This window comes from Aquarana catesbeiana, linkage group LG01 (assembly GCF_042186555.1).
Source record: "Aquarana catesbeiana isolate 2022-GZ linkage group LG01, ASM4218655v1, whole genome shotgun sequence".
NCBI classification, from domain to species: domain Eukaryota; kingdom Metazoa; phylum Chordata; class Amphibia; order Anura; family Ranidae; genus Aquarana; species Aquarana catesbeiana.
The window spans coordinates 313,814,386-313,842,174 of NC_133324.1; the positions used below are offsets into that span (position 1 = coordinate 313,814,386).

At 44.6% G+C, this 27,789-nt stretch overlaps 1 protein-coding gene across 2 annotated transcripts in view; it reads right to left on the reverse strand.

The window, feature by feature from the left end:
* SGSM1 (small G protein signaling modulator 1) overlaps positions 1-27,789 on the reverse strand; it is a 351,523-nt gene that overhangs the window by 51,419 nt on the left and 272,315 nt on the right. For both annotated transcript variants that reach the window (XM_073629552.1, XM_073629541.1), the window contains 2 exons: positions 17,889-18,034; positions 14,410-14,538 (listed from right to left, as the gene is read on the reverse strand). In XM_073629552.1, the coding sequence (XP_073485653.1) occupies positions 14,410-14,538; positions 17,889-18,034 (275 nt within the window). The remainder of the gene's footprint in view (positions 1-14,409; positions 14,539-17,888; positions 18,035-27,789) is intronic.

Below are 27,789 nucleotides of genomic sequence, written 5' to 3' on the forward strand. Positions count from 1 at the left end.
ACCATCCATGCTCAACCATCCCGCCATCCACGCTCATCCATCCACACTCCTCCATCCCGCCATCCACGCTCAGCCATCCCACCATCCACGCTCAGCCATCCCGCCATCTACGCTCAGCCATCTCACCATCTATGCTCAGCCATCCCGCCATTCATACTCATCCATCCATACTCATCCATCCATGCTCAGCCATCCCTCTGTCATACTTATCCATCCATCCATGCCCAGCCATCCCATCCACCCCCAGCCGTACCCAGCCATATTCAGCCATACTGAGCTGTACCCAGCCATACCCAGCCATATTCAGCCATACTGAGCTGTACCCAGCCATACTCAGCCGTACCCAGCCATACTCAGCCGTATCCAGCCATACTGAGCTGTACCCAGCCATGCTCAGCCATACTCTGCGATACCCAGCCGTTGTCAGCCATATTAAGCCATTCCGAGCTGTACCCAGCCATGCTCAGCAAAACCCAGCCATACTCAGCCAGATCGAGCTGTACCCAGCCATACTCAGCCGTGCTCAGCCATACTCAGCCATACCCAGCCATACCCAACGATACCCAGCCATGCTCGGCCATACCCAGCCATACTTGGCCTCTGTATGTGACCAGGCTGTGGAAGTCTCCCACATGTTGTATCGCCATACTCAGGAGGAGTAGGAGAATCTATTTTGGGGTGTCATTTTTGGTATGTACATGCTATGTGTTAGAAATATTGTATAAATGGACAACTTTGTGTTAAAAAAAAATGTGTTTTCATTTTCTTTCCACATTTTCCAAAAATTTGTAGAAAAAAATTACATCTTCAAAAGACTCATTATGCCTCATAGATTATACGTTGGGGTGTTTACTTTCCAAAATGGGGTCATTTTTGTTTCCATTGTCCTGGCGCTCCAGGGCCTTCAAAAGTGTAAGAGGTAATCAGGAAATTAGATGTGTAATTTATGCTCCAGAACACCTGATGGCGCTCCCTGCATGTTGGGCCTCTGTATGTGGCTACGCTGTGTAAAAGTCTCACACATGTGGTATCGCCATACTCGGGAGGAATAGCAGGATGTGTTTTGGGGTGTAATTTGTGGTATGCAAATGCTGTGTGTGAGAAATAACCTGCTAATATGACAATTTTGTGAAAAAAAATCTTGATTTTGCAAAGAATTGTGGGAAAAAATGACAACTTCAAAAAACTCATCATGCTCCTTTTTAAATACCTTGCAATGTCTACTTTCCAAAAAGGGATCATTTGGGGGGTATTTGTACTTTCCTGGCATGTTAGGGTCTCAAGAAATGAGAGGCCGTCAGTACTTCAGGTGTGATCAATTTTTAGAGATTGGCACCATAGCTTGTGGACTCTATAACTTTCACAAAGACCAAATAATATATACCAATTTGGGTTTTTTTTTACCAAAGATATGTAGCAGTATAAATTTTGGTCAAAAGTTAAGAAGAAAAATTACTAATTTGCAAAATTTTATAACAGAAACAAAGAAAAATGCATTTTTTTTACAGAATTTTTAGTCTTTTTTTCTTTTACAACGCAAAAAATAAAAAACCCATCGGTGATTAAATACCACCAAAAGAAAGCTCTATTTGTGGGGAAAAAAGGACAAAAATTTCATATGGGTTCAGTGTTGCATGACTGAGCAATTGTCATACAAAGTGAGAGCACCGAAAGCTGAAAATTGGTCTGGTTAGGAAGGAGGTTTAAGTTCCAGTGGGTAAGTGGTTAAAGAATAGGCAAAATGTGAAAGTTACATAAAATTTACTTTAAAGCGACCCTGATGCAAAAAAAGGAACTGTTCATCGTTTTTTACCTGTCAAAAATTTGACTTAACAGTAAACAATTTCATGGAGTGCAGTACAGGACACAAGACCTTTAGTCTTTAACCATGGATTATACGCAGATACGCTCAGGCAATTGGACACTGAAAAAAAAAAAGAAGCCGCTCCAAGCTAACTTCAGTTTTGAAGCAAGCAATAGAGAGAATAGAAGAACCAAGGGGGGTCCTGTATTCTGTACTGTACTCTAAGAAATGTATTTGCAGCCAGAGACTCCCTGGATTGTGGACCTTGCTGCCACCTCGCCCCCGGGATTAAACAAACAACTTAGCTATAGACCATTCTTGGAGGGATTCTCTTCTGGAGGATATGAGAAGGAGTAACTGCTTCTGCTATTCTGTCACATAAAACACTCGCTTTTTTTTTTGTCAATTACATGCTGATTCCATCTCTGCATTTTCCCATGTTCTACCTACCTAATTGTCCCTTGACCTTTTGGGGTCTTTCTGCCGTGGTCGTGGTGGGTGGCCGTTGACATTTTTAGATCTGCTGACCCTTTCTTGTCCCGCCCGGCGCAGGCAGGCCTCCCAGTATCTCTGATCCTTGGGGGGCCTGTATTTTGTCAGCCATGGGTGGTGTCCGATGGGCGGCTTGGCGGCCCGTCGGATGACACACCTGCATGGTCGCCTTCCTGCGTCGGTGGACCGTTGTTGCAGGACTCCTTTCGCAGGCTCACCTGTGGGGGGCGCCGTGCAGCAGGGGTTCAGGGTCCTCCTCTGGACGCCTTTGGTATTGCCACCCTTGGGGGACATATGAGATGACTTCGTCTCTCCCAGTCTTATTGACCGGGCCATATTTTTGTTTTTTATTTCTTAACCTGTCAATTCTATGAGTCCACCCTCTAGCTCCCTCGATCCGCTGTTATGGTGCCCCTCCCCGTTGCTAGGCAAGCAGGTCTGACGCTTGGTCTCCGTATCCATGGGCAGGGCCTCTGAGGTTCTGTTTCCGCCTCCCTGTTGTGGGTAGTGCTTGCGTAAGGACGCCGCACACATAGCGGCGCCGCATCACTACCATTCCTAGGGAGTCTGTATCTTTCCTCCTCCCCTGGGCAGTGACGTAATGACGCCACACGTCGAGCGGCGCCGTGTCAGACGCCGTCACCCGGTGCTCTCTTAAAGCCATGCTGGATGTGGATTAGTGTCACTGTTCTGGGCGGCAGTGAAGTACTCTATTGGAACAAGCTCCTATTACCTTGTAAGTTTTCCTCACTTGTCTCTAGCGAAACTCAGTGGTCTTAAGGATGTTCATACTGAGGAATGGCTGCTGACACTTTGTTGCTGTTGTCGGTTTATTATTTGCAGAGTTTTCCCATGCGATGAAAAGTAATTCAAGCATTCCACTTGGAGCGATTCCTTGACATAATGTACCATATGCCCTGTCCCAGTTTGGACACCCTCCACTGGTTCCCTTCCCTCCAATTATCTCCTGGGCTCTTACCCTATTGAGGTAGGACAATTTTTACTCACCTGGTTCAATCAATAGGTTTGAAGATTAGACTATGGAAATTCATATCTGTTTGGCGATATACTACGTTTGTACTCCTATATACTTTTTCAGATATAATTCTGGTCTACATCTGGGGTACTATCCTCCTTGGTGACCTCTGCCTCTTTGGTGCTGCTTGGGTGGACTAGTGTGGACAAGGTGGGGCCAACCACACACCTCAGTTCTCCTTTCTTGGATCCTGGGGTAGTGCTTTTTTGACACGGCCGCCGCCGCGGTCCCGGCAGTGAGACTCTAATTGTGATTTGTCTGGGTATGTCTTTTCGTTATGTGATTGCAATACCGAATGGTTCTTATGATGTAGAGCAATTGTGTTATACATTCATGTAACAAACTATTGATATACTCTCTCTTAATTCTGATAGTGTGATTCCTCTCCACAAATTACCCTGATGAAGGGACGGCTTACATAGTCCCGAAACACGTAGGGCCGTGTGGAAGACTTCACAGGCATCATGACCACTTCACACCATTGTTTTTAGTGGTTCTATTGTTATATATTTCTCTAAATTATATGTCTGTATTTTTATTTTTAGTTTGTATACTTTTTTTGTATCTAATAAAATTGTCTTTTTAACTACTTGGTTGCCTTCAAAGTCCCATTAACCTTTTTTGGGGGGTATTTTTATTCCTTGTATCCAGGGATGGTGGCAACTTCTATGATCCAAGTGGATGGTTTTCTTTTTTAGTATTCCGTAGTATTCCAGATCGAGTGATAGGTTACATTCGTTCTGACGATCGTGTAATAATGTCATTAACTTTATCCTCCTGCGGTTCGGGTGTCAGGCCCCACTCTGCAGAAGGAAATTTTGACAAGGAGGCAGAGGGATTGGTGAGCCCAACTTTATCCTCCAAGCCAGAGGGAACCACAGCTCCCTGAGCCAGTAAGGTAGAACTTCTACTGCTGTGACCCTTTCTCGCTGAATCTTCAGCAGGATTTTGAGAGCCAATGGAAGCGGCGGGAACACATACACCAAGGGGAAGTTCCAAGACCTGGACAGAGCACCCTGACCCAAGTCCTGTGGATGCTAGGTCCGAGAGAAGAAGTAAGACAGTTGACAATTCTCCAATGTCATAAGATCTATCGAAGGCGTCCCCCAGACCCTGAAGATCTTGCGTAGGTACTTGGGGTTGAGGCCCCATTTGTTGTGATCCCCAAAGCCTCGACTCAAGCTATCTACTAAAACATTGCCAGGCCCTGGGAGTTAAGATGCTGTAAGAGAGCCGATATTTCTCTCTGTCCCTAAGAAGATTGACATGCCACCTGAAGGAGAGGGTGACTTCTTGTGCCCCCTTGATGAGACACATAAGCCACTGTAGTTTTGTTGTCCAAAAGAATTTTGACAGCTTGACCTTGCAACATAGGTTGGAATGCTAAGAGCGTGTCTGACAGCATCCAATCCCAGGAAATTTGAACTCTTCGCCCCACAAAGGTTCCACTGGCCTTGAACCTGCTGTCCCAGGCAGTGTGCCCTGCAGCCTGCCAGACTGGCATTGGTCGACACCACTATAGGTTCTGAGGCCTTCAACAGAACTCTGCGGGAAAGATTGCGAGCTACTGACCACCAACCGGGGACCAGATTATCAGAATTGGCAGACAATCCCACTGAAGAAGAAAGTTGCATTGAAACCTCCTTCTGCACCACCTGACCCACAGGACTACTGGAACTGTGGCTGATAAAACCCCCAGATACTGCATATGCATTCCTTCAGCATCATAGAAGGCCTGGCCATCACTGCTTTGTCTGAGACTGGATCTCCTGGACCTTTCTCTGAGGAAGAGAAACACGACCCCGATCCGTGTTGAATTGTACTCCTAAATACTTAAATACTCCAACATTTGGGTCAGATGCTGATCAACCAACCAAAACAAGCTAGTGTTTTGCAGGTGAATTCACATGAACTAGAAGAAGCTCATTTGACGGACCCAGAAGTAGCATGTCGTCTAGATAATGGAATATTTGCACTTCCTTGACCCTGACAGTCGCAACGACAGCAGACAGTAGCTTTAAAAACATTCTCTGAGTCGTGCAGAGACCGAATGGGAGAGATTAAAAATGAAAATGAGAGCCTTCCACGGAAGGCCTGAGAAAGCGATGGTGACCATCCAGTCTCCTGACTCCACAATCGAAACGATCTTTTCCAATGACTCCATTTTGAATGGTGGAACCTTCATGTAAGAATTCAGGACTTTGAGGTCTGAAACCCCCTGAAGCCTCTGGGACTAAAAACAGAGGGGAACATACTCTTTGACCCAATTCGTGCCTTGGAACCGGAAGGATGGCCCTTGCTGCCAACAGCTCCCCTATATATCCTTGCAAACATTGTCTCCTTTCCAAATCCGTAGGAAGTCCAGTTTCTATTAATAAGGTCTGAGGGGGCCTTGTTCTGAACTCGAGATGATAAAGTGATCGAATGACGGCTACAATCCCGGCATCCTGTAATTTGTCCGCCAAATCCCCCCTGAATTGGGCTAGTCTTGCTCCTACTTGAGAGGGTTAATTGGAGACAGAAGGACTTATTTGAAGCCTTAGGCTCTGTTTCCACTACTGCGAGTTGTTGTGCAACTCGACACATGCGAAGTCGCATGACAAGTCAAAACCCATGTATTTCAATGGTCCCCGTTCAAATTGGTGCGACTTAAGTCGCAGCGACTCCAAAAAAGGTTTTTGCACTACTTTGTTCTGACATCTGTGCGACTTGTTCTCACATGGTTTTCACAGGTCGAATGACATCTCATCACAAATCGCACAGCAAAGTCGCAGTGTAAATCGCGCGACTTTGGGGAAGCAGCAGTGGAAACACAGCCCCAGGAGCTTTGTTGGCCCTGGGTTTGGAAGGTTTCTGGAAAGTTGAACCAGCTACCCTCCACTGTCTGAAAAACTGTCTGTAAGCCCTGGCCTCTCTGAATCCTTCTTTGGATCCCTTTGGTAAACCGAAAGAGCTGCTGTGCCTTTTTCTCTTCTGCGGGATTAGGCCAGATCTGCCGCCGGAAACACGCTGAATTGCTGATTCTAATGCCGCGTACACACGGTCTGACTTTTCAACCAGACTTGTCCGACGGACGCCGACGGAACAAATCCGGCGGACAATCCGATCGTGTGTGGGCTTCACCGGACCTTCAGCGGACTTTTCCAGTCGCAAATCTGATGGACTTTAGATTTGGAACATGCTTCAAATCTTTACGTCGTAACTCCACTGGACCCAGAAATCCGCTCGTCTGCATGCTAGTCCGACGGACAAAAACCCACGCTAGGTCAGCTATTGGCTACTGGCTATCAACTTCCTTATTTTAGTCCGGTGTACGTCATCACATACGAATCCGTCGGACTTTGGTGTGATCGTGTGTACGCAAGTCCGGTCGTTAGAAAGTCTGTTGAAAGTCCGCCAAAAGTCCGTCGGACGGGCTGTCGGACTTTTGTAGCTGAAAAGTCTTCCCGAAGAGTAGCTTCCCGTCAAATGGAACCGAACACAGACTGTGCTGAGAAGCCTTATCGGCCGACCAATGCTTCAACCATAAGGCTCTGCAATGAGCTATTATCTTTGCTGTCATCTTGACCTGGATAAAAAAATAAATAAATAAATAAACTTTAAAAGGCATCCAGAGCGAGGACGAAAAAAAAAAAAACACTGGTGTGGGCAGACAGTCCCCCTTTTATGGGCTAGAAAAGAGGTGGTCCTGGAGGGGTCAGTGGGGGTGGAGCTGTCCCATAGTAGGCTGACATGGGGAGGTCCAGGAAAAAAAAAAAAAATATATATATATGTGCAAGCCAGTCAAGTCCCTCCACCCAAAACTCAGTTATCCATGTCCTTATGGACCTTTCTTTTGCACTGGTGCACATGTTGCAACAGGAAGGGGCCATCCCCAAACTGTGAAATTGTCCAAAATGTCTTGGTATGCTGACCCATTAAGAGTTCCCTTCACTGGAACTAAGGGGCCAAGCCCAACCCCTGAAAAACAACCCCACCTCATAATCCCCCCTCCACCAAATGATTTGGACCAGTGCACAAAGCAAGGTCCATAAAGACATGGGTGAGTGAGTTTGGGGTGGAGGAAATTGGACTATCTTGCACAAAGTCCTGACCTCAACCCGATAGAAGACCTTTGGGATGAATTAGAGCAGAGACTGCGAGCCAGGCCTTCTTGTCCAACATCAGTGCCTGACCTCACAAATGCGCTGCTGGAAGAATGGTCAAACATTCCTATAGACACACTCCAGAACCTTATGGACAGCCTTCCCAGAAGAGTTGAAGCTGTTATAGCTGCAAAAGGTGGGCCAACTCAATATTGAACCCTACGGACTAAGACGCCATAAAGTTAACGTGCCTGTAAAGGCAGGCGACCCAATACTTTTGACAATATAGTATATATCTATATATATTGTGACGGTATGCGAGGTGAGGTCCTCGATAATTGGTATATTTCACCTCGCATTCGCTCTATTATAAGAGACTGAACCGGAATCTGGCCCGGATTTTTCCAGCCTCTGTGGCAGGCTTGGTTCCGGTCCGGGTGTTGTGGTCCACTTGAGTCCATGCTCAAGTGGACCTTAAATGGCCAGGAAGAGAGCACAGCAGGGCTCTGGCCTGAGACTCAAAAGGGAATCAGAGAGAGGAGCTCTGTTTGGATTGAAAAAGAAGGCTTGCTTTACCTCATGTTTTGTGGATGATGGGGACCAGCCCCACATTGTATAGAGAGCAGTCTACTGTTTAGTTTAGCGCCGGTCGGCAAGGATTTACTTTACTATTTTTGTTTATTTTTATTACTTTGCAAACCACTTAGGCGGGTTACCAAAGCTGGCAACCTGCCAGGATTTTAAAGAAACTGCCTGCACGCTGGCCTTCATTTCGAGAAAAGGTGATCCCCACAAGCTAATCCCCCACTATATATATATATATATATATATATATATATATATATATATATATATATATATATATATATATATATATATATATAGTGTGGAGACGGAAAGTATTTAGACCCCCTTAAATTTTTCACTCTTTGTCCTAAGTATCCAGACCCTTTGCTGTGACACTCATATATTTAACTCAGGTGCTGTCCATTTCTTCTGATCATCCTTGAGATGGTTCTACACCTTCATTTGAGTCCAGCTGTGTTTGATTATACTGATTGGACTTGATTAGGAAAGCCACACACCTGTCTATATAAGACCTTACAGCTCACAGTGCATGTCAGAGCAAATGAGAATCATGAGGTCAAAGGAACTGCCTGAAGAGTTCAGAGACAGAATTGTGGCAAGGCACAGATCTGGCCAAGGTTACAAAAAAATTTCTGCTGCACTTAAGGTTCCTAAGAGCTGGCCGTCCGGCCAAACTGAGCTATCCGGGAAGAAGAGCCTTGGTGAGAGAGGTAAAGAAGAACCCAAAGATCACTGTGGCTGAGCTCCAGAGATGCAGTTGGGAGATGGGAGAAAGTTGTAGAAAGTCAACCATCACTGCAGCCCTCCACCAGTCGGGGCTTTATGGCAGAATGGCCCGACGGAAGCCCCTCCTCAGTGCAAAAAAAACACCTGAAGGACTCCAAGATGGTGAAAAATAAGATTATCTGGTCTGATGAGACTAAGATAGAACTTTTTGGCCTTAATTCTAAGCGGTATGTGTGGAGAAAACCAGGCACTGCTCATTACCTGTCCAATACAGTCCCAACAGTGAAGCATGGTGGTGGCAGCATCATGCTGTGGGGGTGTTTTTCAGCTGCAGGGACAGGACGACTGGTTGCAATCGAGGGAAAGATGAATGCGGCCAAGTACAGGGATATCCTGGATGAAAATCTTCTCCAGAGTGCTCAGGACCTTTGACTGGGCCGAAGGTTTACCTTCCAACAAGACAATGACCCTAAGCACACAGCTAAAATAACGAAGGAGTGGCTTCACTAAAACTCTGTGACTGTTCCTGAATGGCCCACCCAGAGCCCTGACTTAAATCCAATTGAACATCTCTGGAGAGACCTAAAAATGGCTGTCCCCCAACGTTTACCATCCAGCCTGACAGAACTGGAGAGGATCTGCAAGGAGGAATGGCAGAGGATCCCCAAATCCAGGTGTGAAAAACTTGTTGCATCTTTCCCAAAAAGACTAAGCTGTATTAGATCAAAAGGGTGTTTCTACTAAATACTGAGCAAAGGGTCTGAATACTTAGGACCATGTTATGTTTCAGTTTTTCTGCAAAAACGTCAACAATTCTGTGTTTTTCTGTCAATATGGTGTGCTGTGTATACATTCATGAGGAAAAAAAAATTAACTTAAATGATTTTAGCAAATGGCAATATAACAAAGTGAAAAATTTAAGGGGGTCTGAATACTTTCCGTCCCCACTGTATATATTACACACACACACAAATAATGAAATAGAAATCTGCAAATTCAAGGTCAGACCAGTCCACTTACTTAACTATGGAGCTAAAGAGATTTGCCACTCTTTGTGATAAGAGAGACATTTCAGAGCATGATGTGGGGCAGAGGTTAAAACTCCAGTTGTAGACCCTGTAATGGACATTCTGAACCCAAACATCTGAGATTTCCTGGGACCAGAAGGCAAAAAATACTAGCAGAGGTCTCCCAACTCTGACAAGTGGGGGCACCCCACCACGGAGAAGAGGACTTGCAGTCAGACTTAGCTGACTTAGAGGACCAGAGGGCCTTCTGATGAAAGTATGGACTTGGAGCTAGAAGCTTGAAGGGCACTAAGGGAATATTTGGCAGCCTCAGCAGTAGAAGGTCTACTTGCAGAAGCACAAGCCTTCTTTTTTCTGGAGGGCAAAAGCACTCTTACTCCCAGTGAGCTCCTTGGTGGCCTTATCCAAGGAGGGAACCAAACAGGCATTCTATATCAAAGGGTAGATGCTTGAGGAATTTCTTGCACGGGAGTTTGTCTGACCAACATTTGAACCCAAGGATCCTCTGCAAGAGACGGCTCATCCTGGAGTTATGATGAAGTGTATCTGCCGAGCAAATTACACATGTATCATGTAAAAGCAATAGTTGGTGGTGAACTGAGGAATCTGTTCAGATGGAGCTAGGATGTCAGCCATGTGCTTAGCCCCAGTGGACTGGGAACGTCTTAGAAGGTTTGGTGAACTGTAGAGACCACATGTGGCAGACTCCAGCTGCTCTAACATTAAACAAGAGGATAGTGTCAGAAATTTCATTTGAAGGTGTCCCATCCTGATCTGATTCCTCAGAGGGAAAGTGGGAATCTTCCTCATCTACCTTCTCCTTAGGCAACGTGTCTGCAGCAAAGGCAAATTCAGAGACCAATTCAAGAGGGAACACTGAAGGAGCTTGCTTGGTAACTCTGTTATCTATGACCTTTAAAAAGATCAAAATTCTGCCTATGAAATCAAACATTGAAGCAGAAAATTCCTTTCTAGATAAATAGGAGGAAGGCTGTGTGACCTAATAGCCAGCAGAGTACCCAGAGAAACGCAGGGAGTCAGACGGGGGGTAACTGTCCAAACAGAGGGTACTAGGGCCCTGTGAAGATAGACTTCCATGCCTTGGAGCCATTTGCCAAGCTGTGCCCTTGTGCTTGTGATTTGCCATATGCCGTGCAAAAAAAGCATCCTCAGAGGAGTACTTACGACCTCTGCAGCTGTGGAGAGGGAAGGGTGAAGCCTTCTGTGTCAGGCACTACAGGCTGTTAAATCCAGAGATTACTGTGCTGTACAGTAGAGATGCCAGTAATTGCTTGTGCCGACAAAGAGGAGTGTGCCTTAAGAAAGAAAATGGCATGCACGTGTACAGTGGAGTGAATGAAAACAAGGCCCACAGTAGAACCAGATGCCACAGACTTGCACCCAACCACTTGAAAAATGGTGCCAAATTAAAAAAAAAAAAACATTTAAAGTGTTGCAGCCCATGCTTCTCTGTAGCCTAGATATAAGAGCACCAGCACCTTAAGATGGCAAGTAATGGTAGAGGCCCTGCATTTACCATAGCAGATGTCTTCGCACTCCAGCCAAGATGTAAGAAATCAGACCCAACCTCGCTTTGCCTTTCACAGTGAGCATACTCTTAAAGGTGTTTTCAGAGACAGGGCTTTTCCATCGGCAGTCCACTATCCTGGACGTGTATAGCACCCTCCTAACAATGAACCATGTGACAAGGTGAGCGCCTATGCAGGCTCCAGTAATAAGGATTCAACTGATCTGGAAGATGCAGAAGGAGCCACAGTGGCTATGGTGCAGCCACAAATATTGCTAGAGGAATCATTTAGAGAAAAAATCTGCACAGAAAAGAGTTAAAGTAGAACTAAAGGAAGGATAACTCACCTTCCCAATGCTCCCCCTTTGGCGCTGGCATCTTTTCCTATGTGCCGGGTTTCAGCCATCTTAACTGGCTGCCGCAGGATGATGTCACTCCTGCGCATGGACAGGAGCTAGTTATCCCAGCACACAGGATCAGCTCAGCCACTGTAAGTTGAGCTGTGCATGTGCAGTTCAGTTTACAGTTCAAGGATCACTGTGAGCAGACAAGTAGGTATCTTTTATTTTAGAAGAGACATTGAATGTCTCTTCTGCAATAAAATGCCTGCTCTCCCACAGTGTATTATAGCAGAACTTTAGTTCCTCATTAAGCTTCTCTCAGTACAGTGAAGAGATACATCACTTAAGGACACTAGCAAAAACGTAGCCAGCTTAGCTGGGAGTGGAAGAAGTTACATAGGGGATGCCCCTGCAGCCTTCATTTTTCCAGTGTCTAATCACCAAAAGGTAGTTGCATATAACCCCTTGGTAAAAGATCCCTAGTCCTGTACTGTGCGACAAAAAGGAAAGTTTAATACTTATCTCCCTTGCTGCCTTAGCTACTGAATGCCAATCTGTTCATCACAATGCTCAGTGGTTATACTCTTCTTTTGCAGGCACAGCTTATTGGGCAGTTTAATTTTCAGTGTGACTAAGGCCGGCCATACACGGAGCAAATTTTGTGGATAATCGCAGGTAAAACAGGACATGCTGGTTGTACCCCAAGTTGATCAAACAACTTGGTACATTCAGTCTGCCCATACACAGTTCGAATCTCAGTCGGTTCAGCAAGAACCGGCTGAGATTCAAACCATGTATGGCCTGCCATAGATTAACAGTTTAATACCATGTAAATCGATTTAATATTTTCCCTTTAAACACTGGTGAATGTAAGCACTTTATTAAGGCATGTATTTATAAGATTTCACTAAGGCACAATAATATGTACTTACATATACTGTATTAAAAATTACTTTGAATGATTTTATTATAGCCTATATTCTCCAAAAATGTTAAACGAAGGTTATAGCTCTTAAAATTTAAAGTGGAACAAACCTTCCTATTCTTTACAGCCACCTTAGCCTCTGATTCATCCGCAGCTGCCAAAGTGTTGCACATTGCATCAGTTATGACACCAGCCATTTGATGGTTGACAGTTCAGCTGAGAGCACAACCATCTGACAGTTATTCACAGCATGTTTTAACTGTTTTGGGAAACAGATAATTTGGTGGGTTTAGTTCTGCTTAAAACATGATCGCATATCAGATGTACACATGTCTAAAGGGAAGTTGGGATGTTCTTTTGCCATCTTTTTAACTTAGAGCATAAATGGGTTACTTTTTTCTAGATTTCTCCCATTGTGGTTGTGTCTCCCAATACAGTAGCTATTTTTATTTTCTATAGCCATACCATACAACCCCTTTACTGCATGTTATTTTAGAAAAATATTTGTACACTAATATTTATGCCAGACACGTTCCCAGCTCTTTAAAAAGTAAAACGCTAATGATTAGCAACACACTTAAAGGAACTGTGTGGTCACATGTTTTCTTTATTCTGAGTATCATTTACTTTTCTTTTTTGTTTACAAACTGTTTGAGAAATGACATATGTCAGATACTATTACAAAATATAAACATCCATGTTTACAAAAATAGTATACTTTTAGTAGACATAAGAGCTGTTCACCTAATAACAAACACAAAATTAAATGTAAATTAAAAAAAATAAAATAAATATAATTTAAAAAGGGTACATAAGACATATCAGTTGTGATCATGCCAACAATACCATAATAAGAAATATGCACAAAAAGAAAATAAAAAACATCAGCCTGCTATTGTATTGAAAATAGAAGACCAGATATCCCATTTTGCATGAAAGGTATACATTGATTCAGAAAGAGTAACAGATGAGTAACAGAGAGGCTAAAGTTGATACACTTTGCAATGTTGGTTGTAACTTCACAACCCCAAAATATATGAAAAAAAAAGAACCTTTGTCATTGCAGCCTCTAAAACAGTAAAACAGCTAAATCAGAGGCCTCAGAAAACATGTTATGTAATCAAGATGGTGTAAAATACCATCTAGATAAAACTTCTATAGCGGTTTCTCTAATGGAGGAGAAAACATGTGCATTTACGGAGATTACATATCATAATTGACCATTCCTCAAAAGAGAATTGTTCTCCACATCCCTGTTCCCATTTTATCATATATGGCATTTTTTTCAACTGTGGGAGTGGATAATATGTTATAAAGCGAAGAAATAAGGCCTTTCCCTCTAGGGGAAATTTTGCAGGTTTTTTCTAAGTGAGTAGGAAGTTTAGGTGATGTTAAAGTTTAATACGAGGAAAACAATTGCCTAATCTAATAATATCTATGCATTTCATAATATGGAAACTTCTTAAGGGTATGGAGTCTTGAAAACTAAAATGATCTGTAGTACATTTATTAGACACCCACCAAGAAAAATTACCTGGATTGGAAAAAGCAGCAGCTAATTTTGGGTCACCTAGAAATGAAGTCATTGGAGAGACAGGGTAAACTAGGTGGTGTTTATGTTTATACAGATTCCATAATTGTAGGGATTGGGCCACCAAAGAGTTAAAGGGGGTTAAGGATGAGTGGGAAAGTGTATGGGACCACAACAGTCCTGGAAGATAATATGGATATATTGAACCCATTTCCAATTTAATCCATGGGATCTTGGGGTGAGGAATATTCCATTGTGCAAGTTGAGAAAATCATTTACTTTTCTGATATGAACATTTCAGAAAAGTCTTATAAATAACACAAACCTCTTTTCTCTCTGCTTCTGTCATACCAAACCGATAATGTCCAAGAAGAAAAGGCCACACTTCTTTTCTGATCTCATGCTGAATGCCTCCATAATAAATGAGTCGCAATAATTCTTTTTCTTCATAATTCTGATCAACCAGAAAGAAAAGTAAAAAGTTGAGAATGTGGGTCACTATTAGAATATAAATGTAACATTTACTAACATTTTCAACAACTGAACTCTCCAGAAAAAGCTGGTTGTCTGCCTGTCATGCCCTTTGGCTTCATTACTTTGAGTCACTTTCCATGAACAATAAAGTGGGCGGGATATTTGGTACTGACGTCTCGCCGCTGAGCGATTCCCAGTTGCCAGTGGTTATCCATGTGAGTTTTAAACTGTTTTGTTTACCTTGATTAAGACTTGAATAATAAAACATATAGCACTATGGAAAATAGTTCCTGGTGAGCTTTATTTATCCTTAGTGGGATTCGGTTTAAAGATATCAGTGGAAATACAACGTTGCCACTTCCAGAAGGATTTCCATGAATGTTAAAAGGCGCACATGCTGCTGTCACGGCAGCCATCGTCTCTGGTGAGTTTGCACTTTACTTGAAGGTGGTGTGGATAGCTATCTGGGCATGTTTTGAATGCTGTATCTATGTTCAACGGAGCGGTTTCACCAGATCTACTTTTTCCTTTCCATATTCATGCACAAATTTATTTGGACATTGTTGGAATTGATTTGTTGAATTTTTAGTTTTTTTTTATAGTCAAATCAATAAGACTATGATTTAACTGTCACTCTATACATTACAGTGTTGGCGTTACACTTGATATACAAGTTTGACTAAGGTCCGCTATACTACCTTTGTGTGAGCTGCCTTTTATTTTTCTTTATTTAGGAACAGTGTAGATTTTGTCATGTATTTTTTAAAGTAGATTAGAGTACCTGACTTTCCTAGTCTGCTTAATTCTTCTGGGTTAGTTACTGAGAAAGTATAAAGTCATTATAACAGCAAATAGCATATTAATACCTTCATACCTCCTGATTTTCCTTTTTTTAACAAAAAAAAGGCATAAAACAGTTATAGTATATACAGTTATATATATATATATATTTTAACCACTTGCCAACCAGCGACGTATCTGTACATTGCTAGACTCGTGCCTACAGCTGCAGGCATCATCCCGATACTGTTTTTAGAGCTTTTTTAGAGCTCTTGTAAAAGTAATCCTAGTGGCCAACTATCCGCTGGATTGCTTTTACACCTTCATCGGGCTATCCCGTTCCACCCAAACATCCAGCTTCCCCCAGCTGCTCATAGAGACAAATAAAGACCAGAACTGCTTTGTTTGTCTCTATGATTTTGGGAACTGAAAGCGATGACCTGACATCCCTTTTGGTTTACCCAGGTTTAAACTGCGCTATTTTTAAAAATGGAAAGCTTTTGATCGCACCGACCTTGGTATGATCAAACGCTTTTAAGGGCAGAGAAGGAATCTGAGGTCTTACACACCCCAGATCTCTTCATAAAGAGATACCTGTCACATGCCTATTGCTGTCAAAAAGACGTTTACATTCCTTGTGACAGCAATAAAAGTGATAAAAAAAAAAAAAATTAAAGCGACCGTGTAAAAATAAAAATAAATAAACACGTAATTTAAAAAACCCCATTAAAGTGCCCCCGTCCCCACCTGCTCGCTGCAAAAAAGCAAGTGCACGAGTCAGTCCTGCACTTGCGCAAACAGCGATCATCACACATGGTAGCACCATGAACGGCAGTAATTCTAGCACCAGACCTCCTGTGTAAATCTAAAGAGGTAACCTGTAAAGGTTTTTAAAGCTTCGGCTATGAATAGTAAAATTTACACCATTTGTCGCCGTTACATGTGTGTTTTAAAGTATTGGTATCTATTTACTTGGCGTAACATCATCTTTATTTTATGTATATTAATGTAGTGTGTTTTTTTTCCATTAAAATTCAAAAAAGTTTATTTTTTCCAAAAACACTGCGTTCGAAAAACGGCTGTGCAAACACTGTGTGACCCACTAATTTATTCTCTAGGGCCTCTACTTTAAAAAATAAATAATGTTTGAAATCTTCTATCAAAAAATACTGATTGTAAACAAAAAATGCCAAAAAAGGCCTGGGGGTCAAGTTGTTAAATTCTATTGAAAATACACTGACCTTTGACCCCAACCTTTACTCTGACCTAGATCAAACCCTGATCTAGCTATTTATATTTTTAGCTTTTCTATTTTTTCACACACGTTATTGTTTATAATTTTCTCCTCTAGCAAGGAGAACAAGATACAATGTACAAGTATGCGCTCAGCACAAATACAAAAGTTAATATATGCGGCCCACGGATTAACCACTTCAGCCCTGAGCCTCTTTTTTTACATTGGTTGTTTACAAGTTAAAAATCTTTTTTTTTGCTAGAAAACTACTTAGAACCCCCAAAAATTATATATATTTTTTAACACCCTAGAGAATAAAATGACGGTTGTTGTAATACTTTCTGTCACACCGTATTTGTGCAGCAGTTTCTACAGTTTACCAGTTGAGTTACAGAGGAGGTCTAGGGCTAGAATTATTGCTCTCACTCTAACAATCAGGAGGATATCTCACGTGTGGTTTAAACACTGCCTTTATATGCGGGTGCTACTCACGTATGCGTCCACTTCTGCCCGCGAGTTCGTCGGGACGGGGCTCTTTAAAAAATACTTTTTTTTTTTCTTATTTATTTTACTTTTACTTTTTTATTTTGACACTGTTTTAAAAAAATAAAAAATTGGGTCACTTTTATTCTTATTACAAGGGATGTAAACATCCCCTATAATAGCAAAAAAATGCATGACAGGACCTCTTAAATATGAGATCTGGGGTCAAAAAGACCTCAGATCTCATATTTACACTAAAATGCAATAGTAAAAAAAAAAAGTCACTTAAACATAAAAAAAATTCTCCTTTAAGAGCTATGGGCGGAAGTGACGTTTGACGTCGATTCTGCTCTCCCATGCCATGGAGCTGAGCAGGGGCCATCCTACCCTCAGTTGGCAGCCAGGCATCCACGGGAGAGGATGCGATCACCACTACCGGCGGGTCTGGTAAGCGGCGAAGATGACCGGAGAGCGTGGCGGGTGGGCACCTCTCCTGCTGCCGATAAACGTGCTCTCCTGGCGAATCCACCTTGGAGACCACTTTTATCTTAAAGAGAAACGCACGGCGTTCCCATAAATGCCGGGGTTATGGCAGCTGGCTGCTGCCATAACCCCGGTATTTAGCGTCAAAGTACTGACGTACGGGTATGTCGTTTTGTGTGAAGTTGTTAAGACCCACTTGTGTGAGGCCGTATATACAGTATGCTTACATTCGGTGGATAGGTGGTTAAGAGTAAATCAGCACTGGCAGCCTATATTTTCCCTCACAACAGCCCTTATATTAAAGGTATATTTATTCTTTAGACATCCATGTTATTTTTAGGTGTACTTACTGTGCTGTCTTCTAAATACTTTTGCCATAACTCTACAGTTAGGCCTCCACTGGCATCCACTGGCACATCAGGATACACAATTTTATGATTTACCAAAGCTGATAAATGTGTTCTCACAGTAGACAGATGTCTGCAGTAGGCCAGCCCTAGAATAATTATAATAGTTAACATTAGAAATACTTACTGGGACCCAATTATTTAAAAAAGAACACAACTGCTGCAGGTATAAAGTGTTTGCACTTCCAATTAGCGTCTGAGCTTCCTGCTACCTTCCACCCCCACACATTCTTATTGTCCCCTCATTTATGATGGGCTGCCTCATTGGACAATACAAATGTGCAAAGGGCAAAAAAAAAGCAGGCAAGCTTCTGCACTACCTGATATGTATGTTTACCTATCAAAAAAGCTGGCATTTGTAAAAGTGGGATATTAGATCAGTTTAGATTAGAAACTTTTGAAACAGAAGGCAACCACTGCCCTCCAGGGTAGGGACGGTTTCCTGCTAGCTAAAGGGATAATACATACTTGCTAACAGTCCCGATTTTCCCGGGACAATCCCGATTTTGGGACCCTCGTCCCAATTGGAGCTCATCCCGATTAATTTCCAGAGATTTTGCCTTTGTCCCAGGAAAATCGGGAATGTTTTAGGAAAAAACGGCTGACGGGCTACAAAAATATGGCCACCGCCGCCGTCACAAGGATTATTTCCCCTTGTGTTCAGTGGAGAGGGGAGGGGCAGCTTCTCCCCTCTCCACTGAACACACACACGAGAAAGCCGGGAACTGTAGCTGCTGCGCTGCTGGGGGACACAGATCGCTCTGTAAGGAGGGCTCCGCTTCTGCTGCCAGGGACGCTGAAGTAAGAATAGGTCTATTGCTGGGGGACACAGATCGCTCTGTAAGGAGGGCTACGCTGCTGCTGCCTGGGACACTGAAGTAAGGAGGGCTCTGTTGCTTGGTGACACAGATCGCTCTGTAAGGAGGGCTCCGCTGCTGCCAGCTGCTGGGGACACTGAAGTAAGGAGGGCTCTGTTGCTGGGGGACACAGATCTGTAAGGAGAACCCCGCTGCTGGGGGACACCAGATGTAAAGAAGGGCTCCGCTGCCAGGGACACCAGATGTAAAGGAAGGCTCCGCTGCTGGGGGACACCAGATGTATTATTATTATTATACAGGATTTATATAGCACAATAGTTTGCGCAGCGCTTTACAACATGAGGGCAGACAGTACACTTACAATACAAATCAATACAGGAGGGATCAGAGGGCCCTGCTCGTTAGAGCTTACAGATGTAAAGGAGGGCTCCACTGCCGGGGACACCAGATGTAAAGGAGGGCTCCGCTGCTGGGGGACACCAGATGTAAAGGAGGGCTCCGCTGCCGGGGGCACCAGATGTAAAGGAGGGCTCCGCTCCCGGGGGCACCAGATGTAAAGGAGGCTCCGCTGCTGGGGACACCAGATGTAAAGGAGGGCTCCGCTGCTGAGGACACCAGATGTAAGGAGGGCTCCACTGCTGGGGACACCAGATGTAAGGAGGGGCTCCACTGCCAGGGACACAGATCTGTAAGGAGGGCCTCTTCTTCTGGGGGCACCTGATGTAAGGACGGACTCTGTTGGGGGCACCTGATGTAAGGACAGACTCTGCTGGTGGCACCTGATGTAAGGGCGGACTCTGCTTGGGGCACCTGATGTAAGGACGGACTCTGCTTGGGGCACCTGATGTATGGACGGACTCTGCTTGGGGCACCTGATGTAAGGACGGACTCTGCTTGGGGCACCTAATGTAAGGACGGACTCTGCTTGGGGCACCTGATGTAAGGACGGACTCTGCTTGGGGCACCTGATGTAAGGACGGACTCTGCTTGGGGCACCTGATGTAAGGACGGACTCTGCTGGGGGCACCTGATGCAAGGACAGACTCTGCTGGGGGCACCTGATGCAAGGACAGACTCTGCTGGGGGCACCTTATGGCATCTGGTGGTAGGCGACGTGGGAGGTGACACGCTCAGGGGTCCCACTGATTCTGGTGAGTTGAATGATTTCATTCTATATTACAATGTAATAATAGTAATAATGCGCTTCAATCATCCTGACACCACAACAACCATGGTGCTGGGATGATTGAAGCGCTAACACCAGGTGTTTGGAGTATCTTTATCTGCTGATTTGTTAAACTCTGGAATACACATTTCTATTGTGGTGTAGGATCTGGGCCTGATGTCCCTCCATCCCTCTTTACTTCCTTCTCTTTTTCTTTCTCTCTCCCTCCCTCCTTCTTTTCCCCTTTCTTTCTCCATCTCTCGTTCATCTCAGAATCTAGCCACACCCCCATTTGAACCACACCCACTATTTCACGTAAACCATGCCCAACTGCGCGTGCCACATTTTTCTTTTTTATAAATTTTTTTACAATGTTGGCAACTATGATAATAGACTACATAAATGTGTTGGGGTGCTGCAGGGATTAGGGATTAGTGGCTATGCTTAAAGATGGGTTTAATGTTATATTGCAACACAATTCCACATATGAATGTTAAAAAGAAAGAACTGTAAGGGGTGAATTGTAAAAAAAGGAAGCAATTTATAAGCTGAGCAAGATGACTGCTGTTCTCCAAAGTGAAACACTAAAACAAATATATCACCATCACAAATAATCCTCATCGAAAAGTTCGCTCATCAATGCTGAATGTTTACTACAGAGAACTTCCTAACGGCAACTGCCAGGTTATGCCTCAGCAAGTCTCCTCTGTTTTTTTCACATGGGGAGGCCCTCTTCTGCTGAATGGGTGGGGTGAGCCGCTATACATATCATACAAACCTAATAAGTTGGATGTGTTTACAAAGATATCATTGTACCTTCTCTTCGCTGTTCAGATTTTATTGTATGTGACCTTGCAAAATGTAAAATATGCTCATACGCTGTTTTGTACCATTCCTTTTTCTTTTTTTAAAAAGTTTCAATAAAAATTATGGAAAGAGATAAATAATGCTCATCTTTCAGTTTCCTTTAACAAATGAGCCCAGCACATCCAATTTCTCTTGGGTCATTATTAGACAAGTTTTTTTTTAACATAAAGTTTATTAAAGATTTTAAACAACATAAAATAAAACTTTACATTGCCAGTTTATACCATCCAGTAATCATACATCAAAATTTGTTTCACATATCCGCACATGCACTAAATATTGCAGTATTTCCAATAATATGTGGTTATCAGACTAATGTCTTATAACTCCTACCCTGTTATACAAAGGAAGTATCCAGGATCTACCCGAGGGAGGGGGGGGGGGAGGGAGAGGCAAAATGTCGGAGCAATCCCACCTCTGAGTAACATTTAGATCACATCTATGGAATAGTTAGGTGCTTTGCCTTTACCCATTCAGACCATATTTTCCCAAACTTTTTTGTACAGTTCCTGCCCATATATGTCAGTTTGTAGAGTGGGAGTGCTGTGTTTATCAGTGATTGCCATAGCTGTTTAGTAGGTGGTGAGTTTTGGTTCCACTGCAGTAAAATAGCTTTCCTAGCATAAAACGTGGTGTAGAAGAGGAACAGCTTTTTACCCCATGTTAAGTCCAGGAAGTCACTTATGCCTAAGAGAAGAGGAATCGGGCTATACGGAACTGACAGTTTCCCAATGTTATTAATTTCAGCTAGGATTTCTTTCCAAAATTCCGTCACTGCAGGACAAGACCAGGTTATATGAAAGAAGTCAGCTTCGTGAAAGTTACATCTAGGGCATGTAGCCGTGCGGTCAGAGTAAATTCTTGCCAGGCGAACCGGAGAATACTTGGAGGAACTTCAACTGAATAAATCTGTCTCTGGCCGAGATCACAAGGGGCAGATATTGTTGGACACCTTCCTCCCAATCATCATCTGTTAGCTCCGGGATATCCCTCTGCCATAAAGCAAACAGCCGGGAGACACCAGAGGTATCTAGCGTAATAAACATATTGTATAAGGTAGACATCGTTTTGGTTTGATCAGGGGATCTAAGCATTCTCTCCACCGGCGACATCTCCAATGAGATCGAGGAGGGGAATTGGGATCTATAGGCATGTCTTAATTGAATATACCTGAAAAACATATGGTTCGGGATATCACAGTCATGCTTTAGTGCATCAAATGCAATCAGCTGCCCCTGAAACGTTATGTCGCTTAGTTTTGTAACTCCATATCTGGCCCACGCAATAGGATCAGGTATGGAATGGAAATGTGGTAATCGAGGATTCCCCCACAGTGGGGTCTCAGGGGACCACCTCCCAGATCCACCCACCTGTCTGGCCACTGAGTCCCACACCTTCAGGGTCGCAATCATAGGAAGGGTGACCCGAGAGTTAGATCTAGGGCCCCTATGAATCAGGTTTCTAAGCTCCGCATATGAACCCAGCAACGCCGCCTCCAATGAAGAGGCAGGGTTAGCCGGCTCCTCCGACAGCCACCACTTGACCGTCACCAGGACCGCCGCCCAGTAATATTTCAACAGGGACGGCAGTGCCAGGCCACCAAGCGACGTGGGCATCTGCAGCTTTACTTTGGCCACCCTGGGAGCCCTCCCATTTCAGACAAAGGATATCAAAATGCTATCCAACCTCTGAAAAAAGCTGTGTGGTATTGGTACAGGAGTTTGGCGGAAAAGGCAAGTGAACTTAGGAAGAATCGACATTTTAATTAGGTTAACTCTTCCGACCGGTGTCAGGGGGAGTGACCTCCACCTGGCACAGCTCTGGGATATCCGCTGAACCACCGGATTGAGATTCAGAGGGATAAACTGCCTTAAGTCCCGATGGATCTCAACTCCCAGGTATCGAAACTGAGGAACCCTCCGCAGGTGACTTCTCCCAATTCACTCTGATTCCTGAGAATCGCCCAAAGCCATCTATAAGTGACAGAGCCGACCGTAGTGAGCACCCATCATCCTTCAAATATAGTAGGGTGTCATCTGCGTACAAGGACACCTTTTCTTGCAGTGGACCTCTAACAATCCCTTTAATTTGTGTTGAAGCCCGAAGAAGCGCCGCCATAGGCTCAATTGCTAGAGCAAAAAGTCCCGGGGACAGGGGACACCCCTGTCGTGTTCCCCTGCCCAAAGCAAAGGGCGAGGACAAGACTGTTCCGGTACGCACCCTGGCCTTCGGTGCCCTATATATCAACCTGACCCAGGAGATGAAGGATGGCCCAAATCCGAATTTACGGAGAACCTCCCAGAGATAGCCCCACTCTACTGAATCAAAGGCCTTCTCCGCGTCAAGAGAGGCCACCATTTTATCAGCCCCTCCCTCATCTCCAGAGGCCAGGACTGCATACAGCCTTCGCAGGTTAATATCTGTTCCCTTGCCAGGCATGAATCCTGATTGATCCTCATGGATCAGGGTAAGTATAACTTCATTTAGTCGCCTGGCAAGAATTTTGGTAAGTACTTTGGCGTCAGAGTTGAGCAGGGAGATGGGCCGGTAGGAAGAGCACAACTGTGGGTCTTTCCCAGGTTTGGGTATTACAACTATGATGGCCTGGGACATGGATGGTGGGAGGTCTTTGGCCTGCAATGATTTTGTAAACATGTTGTGCATTTTAATAGTTGGGTTCGTCTAGGTACTGTTTGTAGAATTCAGGGGGGATCCCATCCTCCCCTGGAGTCTTTCCTGTCTGCATAGATCTCAGTGCTACCCGCACCTCCGGCATCGTGATCGGGGCGTCTAGGTTTTCCCTCGCATCATCAGAGAGAGGTGGAAATTGGGGATTGCTCCTTGGAGATCCAAGCCAGCAATCTACCTGGCTTGTCACCGTGTTCGAATATCTTTTGTGTTTGGGTAAGCTGACGTTTATGAACCTTGTCCACCCTAAGTAACATTACCTCTCGATATGCCACCTTCATATCCTGAGCCGTGATAGGATTAGAAGTCATGGCGAACCTAGACTCCAGTTCCTGCGCTTTGGCCTCCGCCTCCTCCAGTGTAATTTTATCGTTGTTCCTTTCTCGTGTAATAGATGATAAATAGCACCCTCGTATATAGGCTTTAAACGAATCCCAGACCATTGCCATCCCTGTGGAAGCGGCATTAGTCAACCAAAAACCTCTTATCTCTTTGGCCACCTCTATTTCTATGGTTGGATGTTCAATCCAGAATCTAGAGAGTCACCAAAGTCTATCTGCTTGGGGAGTATGAGTTTGTATTGTACAGAGTAGGGGGGAATGATCCGATATACCTCGTGGAAGCATCTCGACTGCAATAACCCTGGGGAGCATTGCGCTACTAACATAGACCACATCAATACGGGAGAGGGTGTTATATGAAGAAGAGTGGCAGGTATAAGCGCGTTCTGATGGATTCTTCCATCGCCATATGTCCACCAGTCCGTACACATCAGCCCATTTAGACAACGTTGAGTCCCTAGCGGGGTCAGGGGATAATTTATCCATACAGGGGTTTGGAGGTATATTGAAATCTCCCGCTATGACCACATTGTCAGTCTGGAATTGGGCAATCAACCCGGTCAGCTTCTGCACCACAGAAATATTGGCTGGGGGGGCAAATATACTCCCACCACCACCATGTCTACTGTGTCAATGTTAGCATGTATCAACACATACCTCCCCTCCGGGTCCGTGACCACATCCAACAATTCAAAACTAAGATTTTTGTGTACCAGGACACTAACTCCTCTAGAATAGCTGGAGTAAGTGGCATGGTAGTGACGGCTTACCCAAGGTCTTTTTAATCCCATCACCCTCCCACCCACCAGATGCGTCTCTTGAAGGATGCAGATCTGAGGGGAATATTTTTTGAGGTACTCAAAGACCAGGGAGCGCTTAATTTTGTGGTTTAAGCCCCTGACATTCCAGGACACAATTTTAATAGGGGCCATCATATAGTTTAATGGAGTGGATTATCGAAGGGATCCGGAGGAGAGAATATTCCACACAGCTAGGGTTTAACAGAGACATCAGCGACCACTGAAAGCTGTCATAGCAGATGTAGTAAAACAATCTCATAGAATGTAAGGCATAAAGGTAGGCAATTAAAGTAAAAATCATATAAAACTGAAACAAATCAAACTCCCCCCCCAACCCACCCCACACCTCCAATTGTAACTCATGGGGTGTTTGTATACCCGAACCTAACCTGATAAACATTTTAGATAGGAGAAATCTCCCTTGGGGGGGTGGTGCGTAGTACTAAGCGCACCAAGGACCTAGAGCCCCAGCCGGGGCTAGGGAGCCCCGCCCAAAACCAGTCATGAAGACCACTGCCGCCAAGGAAGCCCGCACAGAGTTATCTGTCCAGGAGACCCCCGGCGGCAGTTCACCTAGAATTATTTAGGGGCACAAACTTAATAAACCATATATAGACATCATACACAGTTACCTAGGGTCATGCGGAGAGCCGCGCCCCACCGCTCCATCCCTTTACTAAAATCAATTTTCGCTTCTCTTAGACATTCTAAGGGCACACACTTATTTGTAAATACATCCTGCTTCCCCAATTACAGGGGGAGAAAGAGGCATGGAGCACAGCCCAACCCAAGCACCCATATCTTCCCTCCAATACATCCCTATCTGGCGGAGGGTACAGACTAGGAAATGTATAAATCATACCTAACCACCCATCTGTAGAGAGAGAGTTACTGCTCCCGATTCAGCCTGACTAAGCATAATAATCCCCTCTCCGCCTCATCCAAAGCAAGCCAAGTGCACTTTCTAAATTACATCCCTTCCACGTGGTCAGAACCAGCCCCAAGTACATTAATATTCAGTTATAACACTCGAGTTCCTCTGTAAGGGGAGAGAGGGCCAGTAGTAAAATGCCAGTTGAGGATGGGGGGCCTGTCTTCTCCAAAGCCAGTTCAAGACTCGAGTTCTCCAAGATAGGATAATAAGGCTCTTTTAAGTCCCTTTTATGATTGCCAGGAAAAATATATGTCAGTCAGACAGCTCAATCTCGATAGCCTTCGGGGAGGGGACCTAAGCCGTCAAATTCCGGTCACATAAGTGCACCCCCCTTCAAGAATAAAGCCATACCTCACCCTGAAAAGTCGGCTCCAGAGGGAATTATAAAGACACTTCAGAGAAAGAGTACATACCCGTGAGGAGGAGAGGCGGAGACTCCTGCAGTAGTAAATGCTGTGAGTATCTAGGGGTGGTCGGCTTTTCCATCTTGAAAGGAAAACATCTGGGTATCATATAAATATGAGCTCAGGTATCTTCAGACTTAGGGTTTTGCACCCCCCCTCCCCTCCCGCCCCCACAGCAAACAAAATGCCCGTCAGGGTAATCCTCAGGGAAAGCCTGTGTGACAAGCAGCCAACAAAATAAATCTGTAGAGAACCATGCACTTCACTGGCAACTGCGCATTTCACTAAAAACTTCCAAAGTGATCAAAAGAAGAAAATAAAACAAAAAGGGGGACAAAACGGTAGGCATCCTAATGCTGCTTAGGAAGGGATTCAACCCATCTGGAAGCCTCCTCCGGAGAAACGAAAAACTTAGTGGTCTCGCCGTCAATCACTCTGAGGCGCGCTGGAAACATCATGCTATACTTGAGACCTTTGCTCCTTAGTTGGGCCTTGATCTGGTCGAACGATCTGCGTTGTCGTTGTGTTTCGATGGAGAAATCCGGAAATAACATGATCTTTACATTCTCATATCGTAGTTCTCCAATCTTCCTAGCCTCTCTGAGAACCAGATCCCGGTCTCTAAAGTTTAAAAGGCGAAAAATAAATGTGCGTGGCGGAGCGCCAGGGGGGCCTGGAGCGGATGGCATCCTATGAGCCCGCTCAACTGCAAAATTGGGGGAGAATGGCGCCTGCGGGAGAAGCGTACGCAGCAGCTGTTCTGCATAGGTTTCGGGGTCTCTCCCCTCAGCCCCCTCCGGGAGACCAACCATACGTAAGTTGTTCCGCCGGTTCCTATTCTCCTAAACTTCTGCTCGGGATTCGATCGCCTTCATTTTAACCTGTAGCGTGCGTAGGGAGGCGGAATGTTCCCTGAGCGTGTCTTCTGTCTCCCCCACTCTCCGCTCCACCTCAGTCAATCGGTCTCGATGTTTGTCCATGTCCCGCCTAATAAGGCCCATTTCAAGCTGCATCTGCTCGATCTTGGTGGTCAATGTTGTTTGGCAGCCCGTGATAGCTTGCATGAGCGCCTGGAACTGATCGGCTCCCAGCTGGGGCGACTCAGCCTGCTCCGTCTGGGACGCCATGTTGATGTAGGCTGTCCCGCACGCACCGCTGGTTGTGAGCGGGGTCCTAGGAGCCTGCTGCCTCTTCCTCTGGGAACCGGAGCTTCCCCTACTCATACCCGCTCGTTTCCTCCACCTCCCGGCAGCGTCAGGGTGAGGATATGTCCCCTAAGAACGGATGAGATACCGGCATAGGACGGAGCTCCCTTCACACACGTCCTATCTGGTCGCCATCTTGGCCACGCCCCCCTATTAGACAAGTTTAGGCCTACAAGTGCAATGGAATTGCTATAGCACTCAAAAATAATAATTCATTAAAACCGGAGAAATGTAAATGAGCACAAAATTAGAGATGTTGCAAAAAGCAACATTCCATTTTATGGAAAACTCAACAATAATACTAATTAAGTCTAAACCTACACCCACCCCAATTCTAAGCCAATTCTAACTATCCTGTAAAGCAGGGGTACTGAATTAAAATTCACAGAGGACCAGTCAATAACATTTTCTTTATGCAGAGGTTTGAATCTCATTTATGTTCTATGACTCGGGTCCTCCACATCACAGCCCCCTTTTCATCAGTGTCCTCAGTTCCCTTTTTCACATCACAGAGCCACCCCCCTTTTACATCACAGTCTCCCTTGCAATCACAGCCCCCCCCCTCCTCCTCACATGGCAGCCTCCCTTGCAATCACAGATCCCCCCTCACATTACAGTCCCC